General features: G+C 34.8%; 1 protein-coding gene across 1 annotated transcript; it reads right to left on the bottom strand.

Annotated features, from left to right (window-relative positions):
- Positions 1-1,788: 1,788 nt before the first annotated feature.
- LOC150105790 (uncharacterized) lies at positions 1,789-13,823 on the bottom strand. Its single transcript, XM_090393589.1, has 2 exons — positions 13,701-13,823; positions 1,789-2,732 (listed from the first exon to the last, which is right to left on the bottom strand). Exons 1-2 carry the CDS (start codon positions 13,758-13,760, stop codon positions 2,163-2,165), a joined length of 630 nt encoding a protein of 209 aa, XP_090249715.1. The 5' UTR covers positions 13,761-13,823; the 3' UTR covers positions 1,789-2,162.
- Between the last annotated feature and the right edge of the window lie 393 nt (positions 13,824-14,216).

The raw sequence follows: 14,216 nt of genomic DNA on the forward strand, positions 1-14,216 counted from the left end.
TGTGAGCTCATAACTATTCAATGATTTTGACATCAGAGAGAGAGAACATACAGAATAACAACTACCATGGTCTCATTATTGTAAACTCTAACACTTGTAGTGTTAGTTTTATAATTTCTACTATGCATAATTAACTTCGTTAAATGTTGAATTAAATATTCATAAAAAATTGAAGTAATTTGGGATATAGTGTCTTCTGCTACAAAAGCTACTAGTTTATAAGAAAAAAAAAAAATAATTTCACAATGCAGTCAAGGATCACTGTTGTAACTAGAGCCGAACAAAATATTAAGCTTGTCCTAGGTACCAAAATTTACAAAAATACAATATTACAGTTTTACTTTACATCTTAACCACCTTACCGGCCATTAAAGATCAAATATACACCCTCAAAAGCTTCGTATCCATCATAAATTTCAATGTAATATCAATGGTATTACAATTTTAATATGCACTCTGCATCCATGGAAATGTGGACGTATATATACGTCCTTGCCAGTAGCATGGTTAATGTACTTGGAGAGAAAAAAACATTTAAATTAACAATCAAGGATATTCTGCAATCCAAAAGGATGCAATAATTAGCACATCTCTCATGCCCTCACATAGGATGCGTTTGATACGGCAAAAACATCTCATCACATATAAGAATTTGGGAGGTACATTTATTACCAATTTGTATTGAGCAATATAAAATATTATTTAACATAAACCTGTCTGCTTGTGCTAACAAGCAGATGGGTTTGTGTTAAATAATTTAACTTAGATATTAGAAATGCATTTATCAGCATTTTGCACTGAGCAAAATAATCTGCCTACTTGCTTGTCAACACAAGCGGAAAGGTTTATGTTAAATAATTATAAAGATACTGCATTGTGTAAATCAAATCAAATACTAGCTAAGTATTTACTCCACTCTACTCGCATATATTTCTCTGTCTCCCCTACAACTTAATTATCCACCTACATACAATGATAATACTACAAACAACAACAACAAAAAAGCAGTATTTTTGTTTGTAAATTGCATGTGTTCTCAAGGCTGATTGATTTGCCTGCACATTATAAATGATACATGTGTTATGATTATGACAGCAACCACACTGTTACTTAATACTGTATAGCTGATTATCACAATACATCTGAGCTATAATAAATTTAGTTTAATCCTTTATCCGAGTGTAAGCAAACAAAGTTTGCGCCTGAAAATATCTTCAGGACTTAGGGAAGGTGGTACACCTGTTGGCAACTCGCAGTTAAGGCGGACCAAGCTCTCATCACTCCTTGTCTCAATATCTCCCATAATGCAAAGCACATCTCCTTGCGGACATGTATAATATAATGCTATGCATTAAGGGAAGGACCACTACCCGGACCAGTTTTGACCTTTATTGAGGTCTCATCAGTAGGAGGCAGACCCAGAATTGGTGATACTAAGGCAGAAGAAATGGAGAGGTCATAGTTATAAAATAAACTTCCAACATCTTTCTCTAAATCCAGAGTAATTTAAATAAGATGGTACATCTGTTGGCAATTTGTTTAGGTAAGTATGACCTCTCCATTGCTTCTGCCGTAGTATCACCACTTCTGGGTCTGCCTCCCACTGATGAGACCTCAATAAAGGTTGAAACCGGTCTGGGTAGTGGCCCTTCCCTTAATGCACAGCATTATACATGCCTGCAAGGAGATGTGCTTTGCATTATGGGAGATAATGAGACAAGGAATGATGAGAGCTTGGTCCACCTTTACTGCAAGTTGCCAATAGGTGTACCACCTGGCCTCAGTCCTGAAGATATTTTCAGACGCAAACTTTGTTTGCTTACACTTGGATAAAGGATTAAACTAAATTTATTATAGTCTAACCAAGTGCAAAATAAACTTCCAACATATATCTGAGCTGTTGCTCATGATTTTATTTTCTATAACTCATCAAAAATTATTTCATTAATTTTCACAGATTCCAACACCTACTCTTGATAAATGAATTCTGATAAAATACTGTAGTAAGAGAAAGTCCTGTCTTAAAGTACATAATGGATAAAGGATGCAAATTAATGTCAACAAATAGCACATTTCTTAAATGTGGTATATTTTCTGAAAAACTACAACACTAGAGAAATAACCATTTATATGAATTTTGATTATAACAGTGAAAACCTGATTTAATTTTCTTCTGAATGTGAAGTTTTCCTATGTTTATAAAGATTTGATAATGTTGCAAATGTTTTCCCACAGGAGCTGCATATATAAGGCTTCTCTTTAGTGTGTGTTCTCAGGTGTACTAAAAGGTCTGAATTTTGTGCAAATGCCTTTTCACATATTTCACAAGAAAATTTCCTTTCGTTGTTATGACAAACTCTTAGATGTCTGAAATAAGATGATGGCCAAACATATTCTTTGTTACAAATTTCACATATTAAAGGTTTCATACCAGAATGAATTACTTGATGTCGTATACAGTTTGATGAGTGTATAAATGCTGCACCACAAGTTTTACATTTATAGCGCCTCTCATTCTTATGACTTCTGTTATGTAACCGAAGGCACCTTAGCTCACGAAATTCTTTCTCACAAATTTCACATTTGAAAATATCTTTACTACGGTGAAAAATTCTTTTGTGTCTGCTAACACTTGATGATGATGCATAAAATTTCCCACAGATGAGACAACTGAATAACTTTTCTTTAGTACCACTCACTCTAGTAATTGATTGGCTAGTTCCATTACTTATCTGAAAATACCAAAAACAGAACAGTAAACATTATGCAGTATTACATGATAAGAACAATTCAGCATTTGTTTAAGAAGTTTTAGGTGTCAACATATATTTCTTTATTCGTATAGTATTTTAAATAATCTTAAGGCACACAGTAAACTAACATCAATGTAAACAGAATTGGCTCTCATAGGTGATATGAGAATGCAACTGAACAGACAGATGGCACTAATGTTCATGAATACCAGCACTATAGATACACACAAACTCTACATCCATAATCTAGTGAAACACTAGTGCTCAGCCCTTAAGTGTAATCTTGCATGTTTGAAAATTCCATCTGGTCCACAAAACAACTGAAAAAAATCTCTGAAATCAACTGGAAAAAAAATGTTTTTCATTTAAATTATCTCATTTGAAATATTCTTATTATTTCGTGACACCTCAAGGAATCCTAAGACTCATCGAGGGAGGATACCTACTCTACAGCTCTCCGTCTACACCACTATATCAAACCTCTATTACCATGATCATCTACACAACACCATCCACTGCTCACCACCACTAGTAATTTTTGTCTGTAAATTGTGTGTGTTCTGAAGAGCTGATTTGTCTAATACCTTAAATAACACACACACACACACACACACACAACTGTATATCCTTGAATACTAAATATAATTTTTTAATATCTACTAATTTATAGTTACAAAAGTTTAAAAACAATTTTTACATTAAATTCACAAACAGAAAAATTTTATTTTATGGTATTTATTTTGTATAGCCTGCATTAAATTTTAATTAAATTATGAGTTTTTTTTTTAAAACTGTCTATTCCATTAAAAAAAAAAACTGACCTGAACAGCAAATAATTTTAAAACTTAAAAAAGATTGTATACCAATTTATTAGATATAATTTTTATATTATTACTGCATGCCTCTGTGGAGTCCAAAGTCTCATTGTGTGGAGACCCAAACCATCCACAGACTGTACCTCTCTTTGAATCCATTAACAGACAAAAACACTCACAACTGACTCTGGTAGCTTCCATGTATGCACCACTCTCCAAGCAAAAAATCTAGTCTTCATACCCTTGCTAACCACATTTTTACTGGATTTCCAGGGATGAGCTGTTGTCTTTCCACCTCTAGCCAAGTGCTGAAATATTTCCTCTGTATTAATCCTATAAAATCCTTTAAGTAATTTCCAAGTTTCTACCATAACCTCTCTTTTTTGCCATTAAACATCTTTTGTAACCCATAAACACTCAATCTATCAGCATAGGAAGCATTATACAGACCTCACCATCTTGGTCACTCACCTCTGGATCCTCTCCACCACTACCTAATCCCCAAGAAATCCAGGTGACCAGACTTGAATACAGTAATCCAGATATGGTAATAATAAGGCTTTATAAAGAGAAATGATAACTCCCTTACCTCTGCTGATTAGTGTGTTCTTCAGTAGTAAGTATCATTCATTCATTCACTCACACACACACACACACACACACACACACACACACACACACACACACACACACACACACACACACACACACACACACACACACACATTCCTGTACGTCCCTTGAGGGGGGCAATTGCAGGAATATGATGATGATGATGATGATTATATAACATCTTTTGTAACTCACAAACCCTCAATATCATTCATATCCATATCACGCAAGAACTAACGCTCGGACTCAATTTCAAATGCAACTACTACTTGTTCTAAACTCTGTTTTGTCTAAAGCCTTGTTCTTCAACCTGTGGTCCGCAGAAATTTCCTGGCGGTCTGCCAAAAATTTTCCTCCAATCATGTAGCAGCTACATGATTCGAGCGCTACATTGTTGCAGGGTGAGTGGGATGCTGCATGCGACAATGTAGCGCCCACCAAAGTATAGGTGAAGTACGTGGCCGTCGAATGCCAGTAGTGCATCAGCTTGCCTGCCGACAACACGTCACAAAAATTCTTATTTTATTGTATTTGTCCGTATTTTTTTCTAATATTGCGTTGTCTTATTTCGGAAAGCAAGTTATTTCTTTCGTAAAATTTGAAAGTCTACAAAATGGAGACAAAAAAAGTCAACAAGCAAAACCTTTTAACCTTCTTCAGTAGAGGCAAAGACAATATTCAGGAGAAAAGTAATGATGGTACCAAAAGTATGCCAAGTACTTGTGCTTCAAGTTTAGAAGAAACAAAGAAAATGAAATATGTTGATACTTCGGAATGTGCAATACAAACCAAAAAAAAAGAAAAGGAAACTTTGTTAGGCATTTCGACAAGGGCTATTTAAAGCTTGGTTTCATTGCAACTCCTAGCAGTGAACTATTGGCACGGCCTTTGTGTGAAAAATGTTCAGAAATTCTGTCAAATGACGTTATGAAACCTTCCAAACTTGCTCGTCATTTGCATTCGAAGCATAGAGATTTTATTGATAAGCCACTGGTTTTTTCAAAGATTATGTGACCAGATGAAAAGTCAGAAAAGTGAAATAAAAATTATGACGACTAGTGACAAGTCACTGCTTCGAGCATCTTATTTAGTTGCTCTTCGAATAGCTAAAATGGAAAAACCATTTACTATTGGTGAGGAGTTAGTAAAGCATATGACATCTTAGATGTCATATGAGAAATTTTGGATCCTCAAGCAACTAAAAAACTGGGGGCTATATAGCTTTCGGAGATCACCATTCAGAGGAGAATGATTGATATGGCCACCGATATTGAAAAGCAAGTTGTAGAAGGGGATAAAGAAATTGAGATGTTTCACGATTCAACTTGATGAATCAACTCACGCGAGTAACCATGCTATCCTACTTTGCTTCGTGCAGTATAGTGAAGATGAAGACTTAAGGGAAGAACTTCTTTGTTGCCTTGACTTACCTGGATGGACCACTAGTTCAGAGATATTTAATGCTCCTGATGGGCATTTTCAAGCACAGGGTTTAGACTGGAGCAAACGTGTCAGAGTGTGTATGGACGATGCTGCGAGCATGACTGGACGTCACTAGGGAGTAGTTGTGAAAATAAAGGAAGTTGCGCACCCAGAAGTTTTATCCACACGATGTATGATCCACCAAGAGCACCTAGCTGCAAAGAAGCTTTCTACTGAACTAAACACTGCGATGAATGACGCGGTAAAGATCGTTAATGAAATTTGTAGTGGAGCTATGAACTCCAGGTTGTTCATGACACTGTGTGAGAGTATGGACTCACACCACCACCACCATCTCCTTCTCCATGCAAAAGTGAGGTGGTTATAGTTCGCCCACCGATTTGAGGTCCCTCGACACTTCTGCGCATCTCAGAAAAAGAAGAATCCATTCCAATAATAGGGTAATCAGTCCGTATAGTGGGATGAGTTGTTTATTATTACCGGTCGGAAAATTAACTTCTCTTTTATGATTATTGTAGTTAACTATGTTGCTTGTATAACAGTTGGAAAATTTTACCTATAAAGCACGTGATTTCGCGTGTTGGCGACCAATTCGGACGTCCTTCATTTTTTTCTCCCCTTCAGCATGAATCGACTATTCTTGGAAAGACGCGAAGCAGGGACCTGGAAACGGTGGGCGAACTATATCAAGAGGAAGGGGTCTTGCAAGCCTTTCTGAACTGAGGGAAGAAGTATAGCAGTTTTTACGAGAGCAAAAATCTGACTTAGTAGAGCCTTTGTTGAACGAGGAATGGATGGCTAAGCTTGCGTATATGGCAGACATATTTAGCCTTCTTAACAATTACACTTGGAAGAAGCTGGCTCTTTGGGATAGTCGCATATAAGAGGAAGATATAGAAATGTTTCCACTTTTGAGAGAATTTTTGATTGCTGCTGATGTCAACAAGAAAGTCATAATCAACATAATAATTCCACATTTAAGGGCGTTAGCTGAAAACTTTAATAATTATTTCCCTGAAAATAAGGATCCTCATAAAGGTAACCCCCTGAATTAATAATCCTTTCTTGGAAGATATAAAATCATGCGCACTTGATCCTCATGAAAAAGAAAAGCTGATTAAGTTGTCTTCTGAAATAACTCTGGTGTCCAGACATAAAATGCAATCATTGTCTCAATTTTGGATATCACTCGAAAAAGAATATCTATCTCGGAGTTATAAAGCTATCAAATCGTTGGTAGTTTTTCGATTTCCTATTTGTGTGAAAAGACTTTTTCAGCCATGTCAGTAATAAAAACCAAACAGAGAAATTGAATGGATGTTATTGCAGCGCTTTGTCTCTCAGAAAGAACGCTCCAGTCCCATATATCAAATTTTCTAACCTCTAAGCAGCAGCAGATGTCGCACTAGCTTAAAATTGTAATTTTATAACATTGGATTTAATAAATAAAATACTATCTACATTGGTTTATGTTTCTGTCATAGCCGTCAGCTGGTCCGCAAAATATTTCTCCGGTCCACAGGTGTAAAAAGGTTGAAGACAATGGCCTAAAGTACAATATATTTTTAAGATGTTGTTTTCTCCATGGTACTATATTCATCTGATGAAATTAGTAGTGAAACCTTATTAAATCTCTTGTATTTTTTCTCGGTGTTTATGTCAGTTAATAATTATAAACATATATAAATATATAAAATAGTAAATATTTTACTATTCAAGGCAGCATTTATCCAAGAGATAGGAAAATGTGGTTATTATTATTTTTTTTATTACAATAGTCGGAATATTTCAAGTAAGTTGCATTGCAGTGGGAGAAGGGATGGTACACAAAGAAATTCAAAAGGGAGACAAGGGAAAAGAAGAACAAGCAGAATCCTAAATGAAATGTTGGAATTTTATTTTGCACTTAGTTAGACTATAATAAATTTAGTTTAATCCATTATCAAAATGTAAGCAAACAAAGTTTGCTCCTGAAAATATCTTCAGGACTGAGGTGAGGTGGTACAACCATTGGCAACTCACAGCAAAGGTGGACTGAGCTCTCATCACTCCTTGTCTCAATATTTCCCATAATGCAAAGCACATCTCCTTGCGGACATGGATAAAGGATTAAACTAAATCTATTATAGTCTAACCAAGTGCAAAATAAACTTCCAACATCTTTCTCTAAATCCAGAGTAATTTAATAATAAGGTGATACACCTGTTGGCAACTCGAATAGATAAATATGACCTCTCCTATTGCTTCTGCCTTAGTATCACCACTTCTGGGTCTGCCTCCCACTGATGAGACCTCAATAAATGTCGAAACTGGTCTGGGTAGTGGCCCTTACATTAATGCATAGCATTATATTATACATGCATTATATCTGCAAGGAGATGTGCTTTGCATTATGGGAGATACTGAGACAAGGAGTGATGAGAGCTTGATCCACCTTTGCTGCGAGATGCCAACGGTTATACCACCTTACCTCAGTCATGAAGATATTTTCAGGCGCAAACTTTGTTTGCTTACACTTAGATAAAGGATTAAACTAAATTCATTATATACTAAAATGAAATGTTTATTATTTATGGACTGTGCACATTACTCAATGGCTGTTGGAGTTTTTTGCCATACTGAGTTCATATGGCAGCCTGCAATAGCAAGAAACATTACCTCATTGGATTTACTTGAAAAGTAGTTTGTGATATTGGATGTGTTATTAATATATTAATATACTCTTTGATCAAGAATAAGGTGCACACACACAGAAAGGCAGACAGATTTCTACAGGAATCAGCACTTAAAAACTATGAAGAAAATAGTACCTATGAAGTAAAATATTTGGGGAGGGGGAAAAAGAGGAAAAAAAGCAAGTTCTTTTTGTATTAATTTATGTGACTAATTTAGTAGTTACAAAGAAATGCAATGGATATAAAAAGAGCAATCATAATGGTGAACTTTGATTATCCAAACATTGATTGGATAGTTATGAAATGCATGAGAATAATGAAACTGAATTTATTGAGCTGATGCAAGACAACTTCCTCAAGCAGATTTGTGACAGAAGGAACAAGGCCAAAGAGTGTCAGATCTGATTATAGTGTCAGAGGGGGTTTCAGTTAAAGACATAACTATTCTGCCTCCAGTTGGTGGCAGAAATCATGTGGTACTCACTTGGGAAGTGCTAAGTTTATGAATATTCCATTCAGAAAAGGTTATGGAAGTTATGACCACCTGGGGGGGGGGTTTGCTGGATTCTGTGCCATGGTATCAGTTATTGGATGGGAAGGATATCGACAGTGCATGGGAAGTGTTTAAAAATACTTAAATGATGTGATATCAGAATGTGTCCCTAAAGTTCAAAGAATAAATAGAATAGGAGTGAAACGTATGTGTAATCTAATTAAGCAAGAGATTTGTAAGAAAAAAAAGATGATGTGGAAGGAATATCGTGTGCATAAGGATGATGTCAGTTAATACAATTATAAGCAGCAGGGACAGAAGAGTCACAAGTGTTGTAAAGCAAAGTCTGAGTATGAAAAGAAACTGACTTTGCAAGTTCAAGACAAGCCATAAGAATTCTATTGTTACGCTGCAAGTAAAAGAAACATGAATTTTAAAGAATAACTCTACTAAATGTAGATGGTATGTGAGTGACTGATGCAGAAATTATTGTTCAACTAATGAGCAGCCATTTGTTGAAAACTATCAACCTGGTTTATGCAATATTGAACTCACCGCTACCTCTTCACCGTATGCTGAAATTCATGTGGATGAGGGAAAAGTACTAAAACTGTTGCACAAACTGAATAAGAATTCAGCAATAGGAACTGATGGGATATGCTAAAAGCATGTTTAGCTGAAATGGCTATTTCTTTGACCAAGCTATATAATTTGGGTCTCAGAACAAGGAAGATTCCACAGGAGTGGAAAGAATGTATGGTAATCCCATTGAACAAGGGTGGTGCAAAGACCGATGTACTGAACTATCGACCAATCAGTATCTTAGGAGTGAAGATTTTGGAAAAGTTAGTTAAGGCTTGCAATCAGAAATGGGTTGACAGGGAATCTCTACTTTGCAATGAACAGCATGGGTTTACTAAGGGTGGGTCATGTTTTAGCAACTTGCTCGCATTCTATAACAATGTCACCATCGAACTAGACAAGGGGGGATGGATATACCATGATACTTTGGATTTTGTTAAGGCTTTTGGCAGAATACAGCATGGAATACCTGCATAAATTGGAGAATTATGTGTTTGGGTTATGGAATATTAGCATGAATAAGAGAATGGCTGATTGACAGATATCAAAAAGTGATATATGGTGGGGGGAGGAATCTGCAAGATTCAAGGTAACCAGTGTTGCACCTTAAGGATCAGTCCTTGGTCCATTGTTATTCAATCTGTACGTTAATGACATTGGGAAGGATTTGACATACAGCTATTTGCTGCTGATGATGCAAAGATATGTAGGATAATCACAAGTGCTGCTGTACTTGCAGAATGATTTGAATAGGCTGGAATTGTGGGCATGTGAAAATGGCTTTCATTTCAATGTTAATAAATGTAAAGTCATGCACTTTGGTGCAATTAGATATCCAATGTTGTATTATATTGGTGGGATTATGCTTGAAGAAACAAATGAGGTTAGGGATCTTGGAATTTTAGTATACAGGAAGTTGAAGTTCAGGGACCAGGTAGAAAAGATTGCAAATAGAAGTAAAGAGATAATTGCAATGCTGAAACGAACTTCGATATGTCAAGGAAATGATGTTATTTTGTCTCTTTACAAGGCCTTAATAAGTCCTCACTAGGACTATTACATGCAGGTCTGGTCTCCTGGTTTCCTAGGTGATTCTGAGACAGTGGAAAGAGTGCAAAGGAGACTGTCAAAAATGATATCAGGATTGTGGAATACAGATTGAGAATTTATAGGCTGCAAGACACTAGCAAACAGGAGGGGGGGGGAAGGATAGGGATGATATGATTGAGACTTAAAACTTCTGAAAGGATTATAGAGAATTTCAGTAGATGGAATGTTTCATTTTATGGAGGGTGAGAAAAGGATGCAAGGACATCCATGGAAGTTGAGAATGAATGCTGTCATAAAGGAGGTTAGGGCTAGATTTTTTCCCAATAGAGTAGTGCGAATGAATTCAAGAACAGGTATGACAGCTAGTGCAAATAATATAATAATAATAATAATAATATTAATAATAATAATAATAATAATGTGCTCATGTGAATTTGAGTTTTAGAATACATATCTACTGTGGAATTATATAGCAAGTGCTTGAAACAGCATTATTTTTTGCTGATCAACAAAACAAATAATCAATACTATCTAAGATTGTGTTAGTCTGTCAGTAAAAGAAACATGAATATGGAATCAGCATGAAAGCACAGCTGCTAGAAACTTTTAATAACCTCTGCCAATTACTAAAAATTCAGAAAGGATTATTTTTTTTGTTGAAGTGCAGTGAAAAAATTCATAGCCTATTTTTTAAAGGAGAGGTATATTCTCCAGACCTAAAAACACTTCTCTTCCTCTTTCAATATACACAGATAAAAAATTCATATTTAAAAGAATGCTGACTTCTTGACAGTTGCTTAAAATCTATAAAAATATGAAAGTACACACATCAATGAACAGGATAGAAATAGATACCTACACAAAAGGAATAAAGCAGAAACATTCCATCTATGTAGCCAGCAGTAATATCAGTCAGTAACAGATGGATCAATTATCTGCACTGCAATGCTTCTGGACGGAATCATTATTACGATATTATTAAGAAACTAGAAAGTCTGAAATAGCCTATGGGCCATGAGATCTTAGGTGAAGATATTGTCTATATAAACTGCTTGGAAAGAAGTCATGGACATCACAGTGTGAAAAACACAGCCAAGACCTTAATAAGATGGAGGAGCTCCTTTCACTGTGATGACTGCAGAAATCCTACAGGGCATACTTCATACTTTCCACAAGCATACAATAATGATCACTGGGAATTTCGGACCAATGAAGTCCTGAGTAGTAGTGGGGTAGACATCCCTTGACCTCACCCCATGCTCTAATTCATCCTACAGATGTTCAATAGGGTTGAGATCAGGGCCCTGTGGAGGCCAGTCAAGTGTGATGATATTCATGTCCACAAATCGCATAGTTACAGCAGCAGCCTTATGACATGGTTCACTGTCTTGCTGAAAGAGACGATGGTCAGTTCCATAGAAACACCATAAAATAAAAAGCATTCCACTGTCCAGAATGTTCATGACATACAAACAGAGGTCCAACATTAACATTATACAGTCACGTTCATTGACTGTGGTGGGTTGTCCACTGTTGCTAGCCCTTGCAGTTGACTCCCTGCACTTCCATCTCAGTATGGTATCACTGACTGTTGACCTGGAATGGCCCAATTTGTTCACAATGTGCCGAGTAGATAGGCCTGCAACATGCATTCTATCACAACACCTCTGTCAAATTCCACGAGTTCCCTTCTCACAAACATTTCACCCAGACACAGTTGCACTGACTTGGGGGTATCATATTGCACCAGTTTATACTGGCTACAAACACGTGACTTGTTACAGGGTAAGATGCACCATGCCCATTGGGGGTGGAGGATGTATGTTGACTTCTTTTCAGACATACTTTAATTTTGAGAAGGCAAAGTCTAGTTCCAACAGTTTTAAAAAGTCCACATATAAGTAGAAGTGAATGATGCAACCCCATTGCTACAAATTTTATTTTGTTTAAAGGACTGGCTGTCTAGCAAAAACTACTCCTATTTAAGACAGTGTTGAAATGGCTCATAAATGTTTGGAGGTTTGGAAAGGAGCTGCTCCACTGTGTCATCCACAGAAACCTTTATCAAAAAAAAAAAAAAAAAAAAAAAAGATGACACATTGGATTTCACTAAACGTTCTTTCTCTTTTAGGTATAGCAGATTTAATTGGTGTTTAGTTGAGTTCGGATGTCATATGCTTGCACAACAATTAAAAATATCCATGATAGGAGTACACACCACCAAAAACCTATTATAATCAGGTTAATGTCCTTTATTTATTCATGTAGCAACAGGCACTAATTTGCTGCCCATTAGCAGTAGTTAAGATATTCATTTTAAATATATATAGTTATGAAGTTGATTACTATAACTGCAAAATGGAAATATTTATAAATTCAATACTTGTTTTAAATTTTTTGTCCTTTCCTTGAATTAATATGATGTCTAACGAATAAAATGAAAATCTCAGATTTCAAGGTGTATCTGAACCTAACATTATACCTATGTAGTATTTTATTTTCATTTCTTTCAAGGAGGGCAGGTAGCGATTATGAAACAATCTGCCAAACGAGCCCCCCCCCGTTGGTTGAGAAACACTGTTTTAGAGTTCACTTAAAGTTCTGCAAACTTCTATCACAGTTACGTAATGCTCCTCGGCGATGAATCCTTGTAGGTGCACGTAATACTAATAATAATCCAATTTAGCGATTAAGATGGTTGTAAATGGAGGTTTGACCGAATTTCTGAAAACTGATGGTTGTAAATAGAGGTTCGACCAAAATTCTAAAACCGAGGGAAAAAAATTCTATTAGGTTAACTTTTTGTTGTTGTTGTTCTGAATATTTATGTTACCTCACTGCAGTGGAGTTTCACCAAATTATATAACAATTTTACTTCACTTTCCTTTGGTTTATTGATATCTACAGCAGCCATTTCAACAGAATTTGTATTCATACTTGTAACTGCATTTATACATACACATACAATTTTTATCTCAATATAAAGTTGCTTATTTGCTTATTAAAGTCAGTTTTATTTCATTGTAACTAATCGCCTCACATTGCGTTTTCATCATTCAAATAAAGAATAAATAAATAATAATAATAATAAATAACATAAAATAAATAAATAATAATAAATGACAAAATAAATAATAATAAATAACAAAATAAATAAATAATTATAATTATTAAATAAATAAAATAAAGATAATAAGACTCTAATAATAATTTTTTTTTCTGAACATTTATGTTACTTCATTGCAGTGAGTTTCACCAAATTATATAACAATTTTACCTCACTTTCCTTTGTTTTATCGATATCTACAGGAGCCAATTCAATAGAATTTGTATTCATATCGGTAACTGCATTTATTCCTAACGCACACACATGATTTTATCTCAATATAAAGTTGCTTATTTGTTTATTAAAGTCAGTCTTATTTCATTGCCACTAGTCGCCTCACATTGTGTTTTCACCATTGAAATAAAAAAAATAATAAATAATAATAATTAATAAAATAAAATAAAAATAAATAAATAAATAAATAAATAAAATAATAATAATAAAAAATAAAATAATAATCAATAAAATAAATAAATAAATATAATAATAATAATAATAAATGAATGCATAAATAAAATAATAAAAAATAAATGAATAAATAAAATAAAATACATGAAATAGTAATAAATGCATAAAAATAAAATAGGATTATTAAATAAATAAGTGAAATGGTAATGAAAAAACAAACAAGTCACAAATGAAAGCAGAACAAAACCAAAACAAAGGCGTTTGGTTTCCAAGACAAAT

The sequence above is a fragment of the Typopeltis vanoorti genome, chromosome 6 (assembly GCF_054136105.1).
Source record: "Typopeltis vanoorti isolate ZY-2024b chromosome 6, IOZ_Tvanoo_1.0, whole genome shotgun sequence".
Taxonomy (NCBI): domain Eukaryota; kingdom Metazoa; phylum Arthropoda; class Arachnida; order Uropygi; family Thelyphonidae; genus Typopeltis; species Typopeltis vanoorti.

Bases quoted from the DNA above. Each gene is read 5' to 3' on its own strand.
- LOC150105790 (XM_090393589.1), bottom strand. From the start codon at position 13,760: ATGAATACAAATTCTATTGAATTGGCTCCTGTAGATATCGATAAAACA. The intron at 2,733-13,700 runs GTAAAATTGTTA...TGGTATTTTCAG, and splicing joins ATAAAACAAAGGAAAGTGAG to ATAAGTAATGGAACTAGCCA.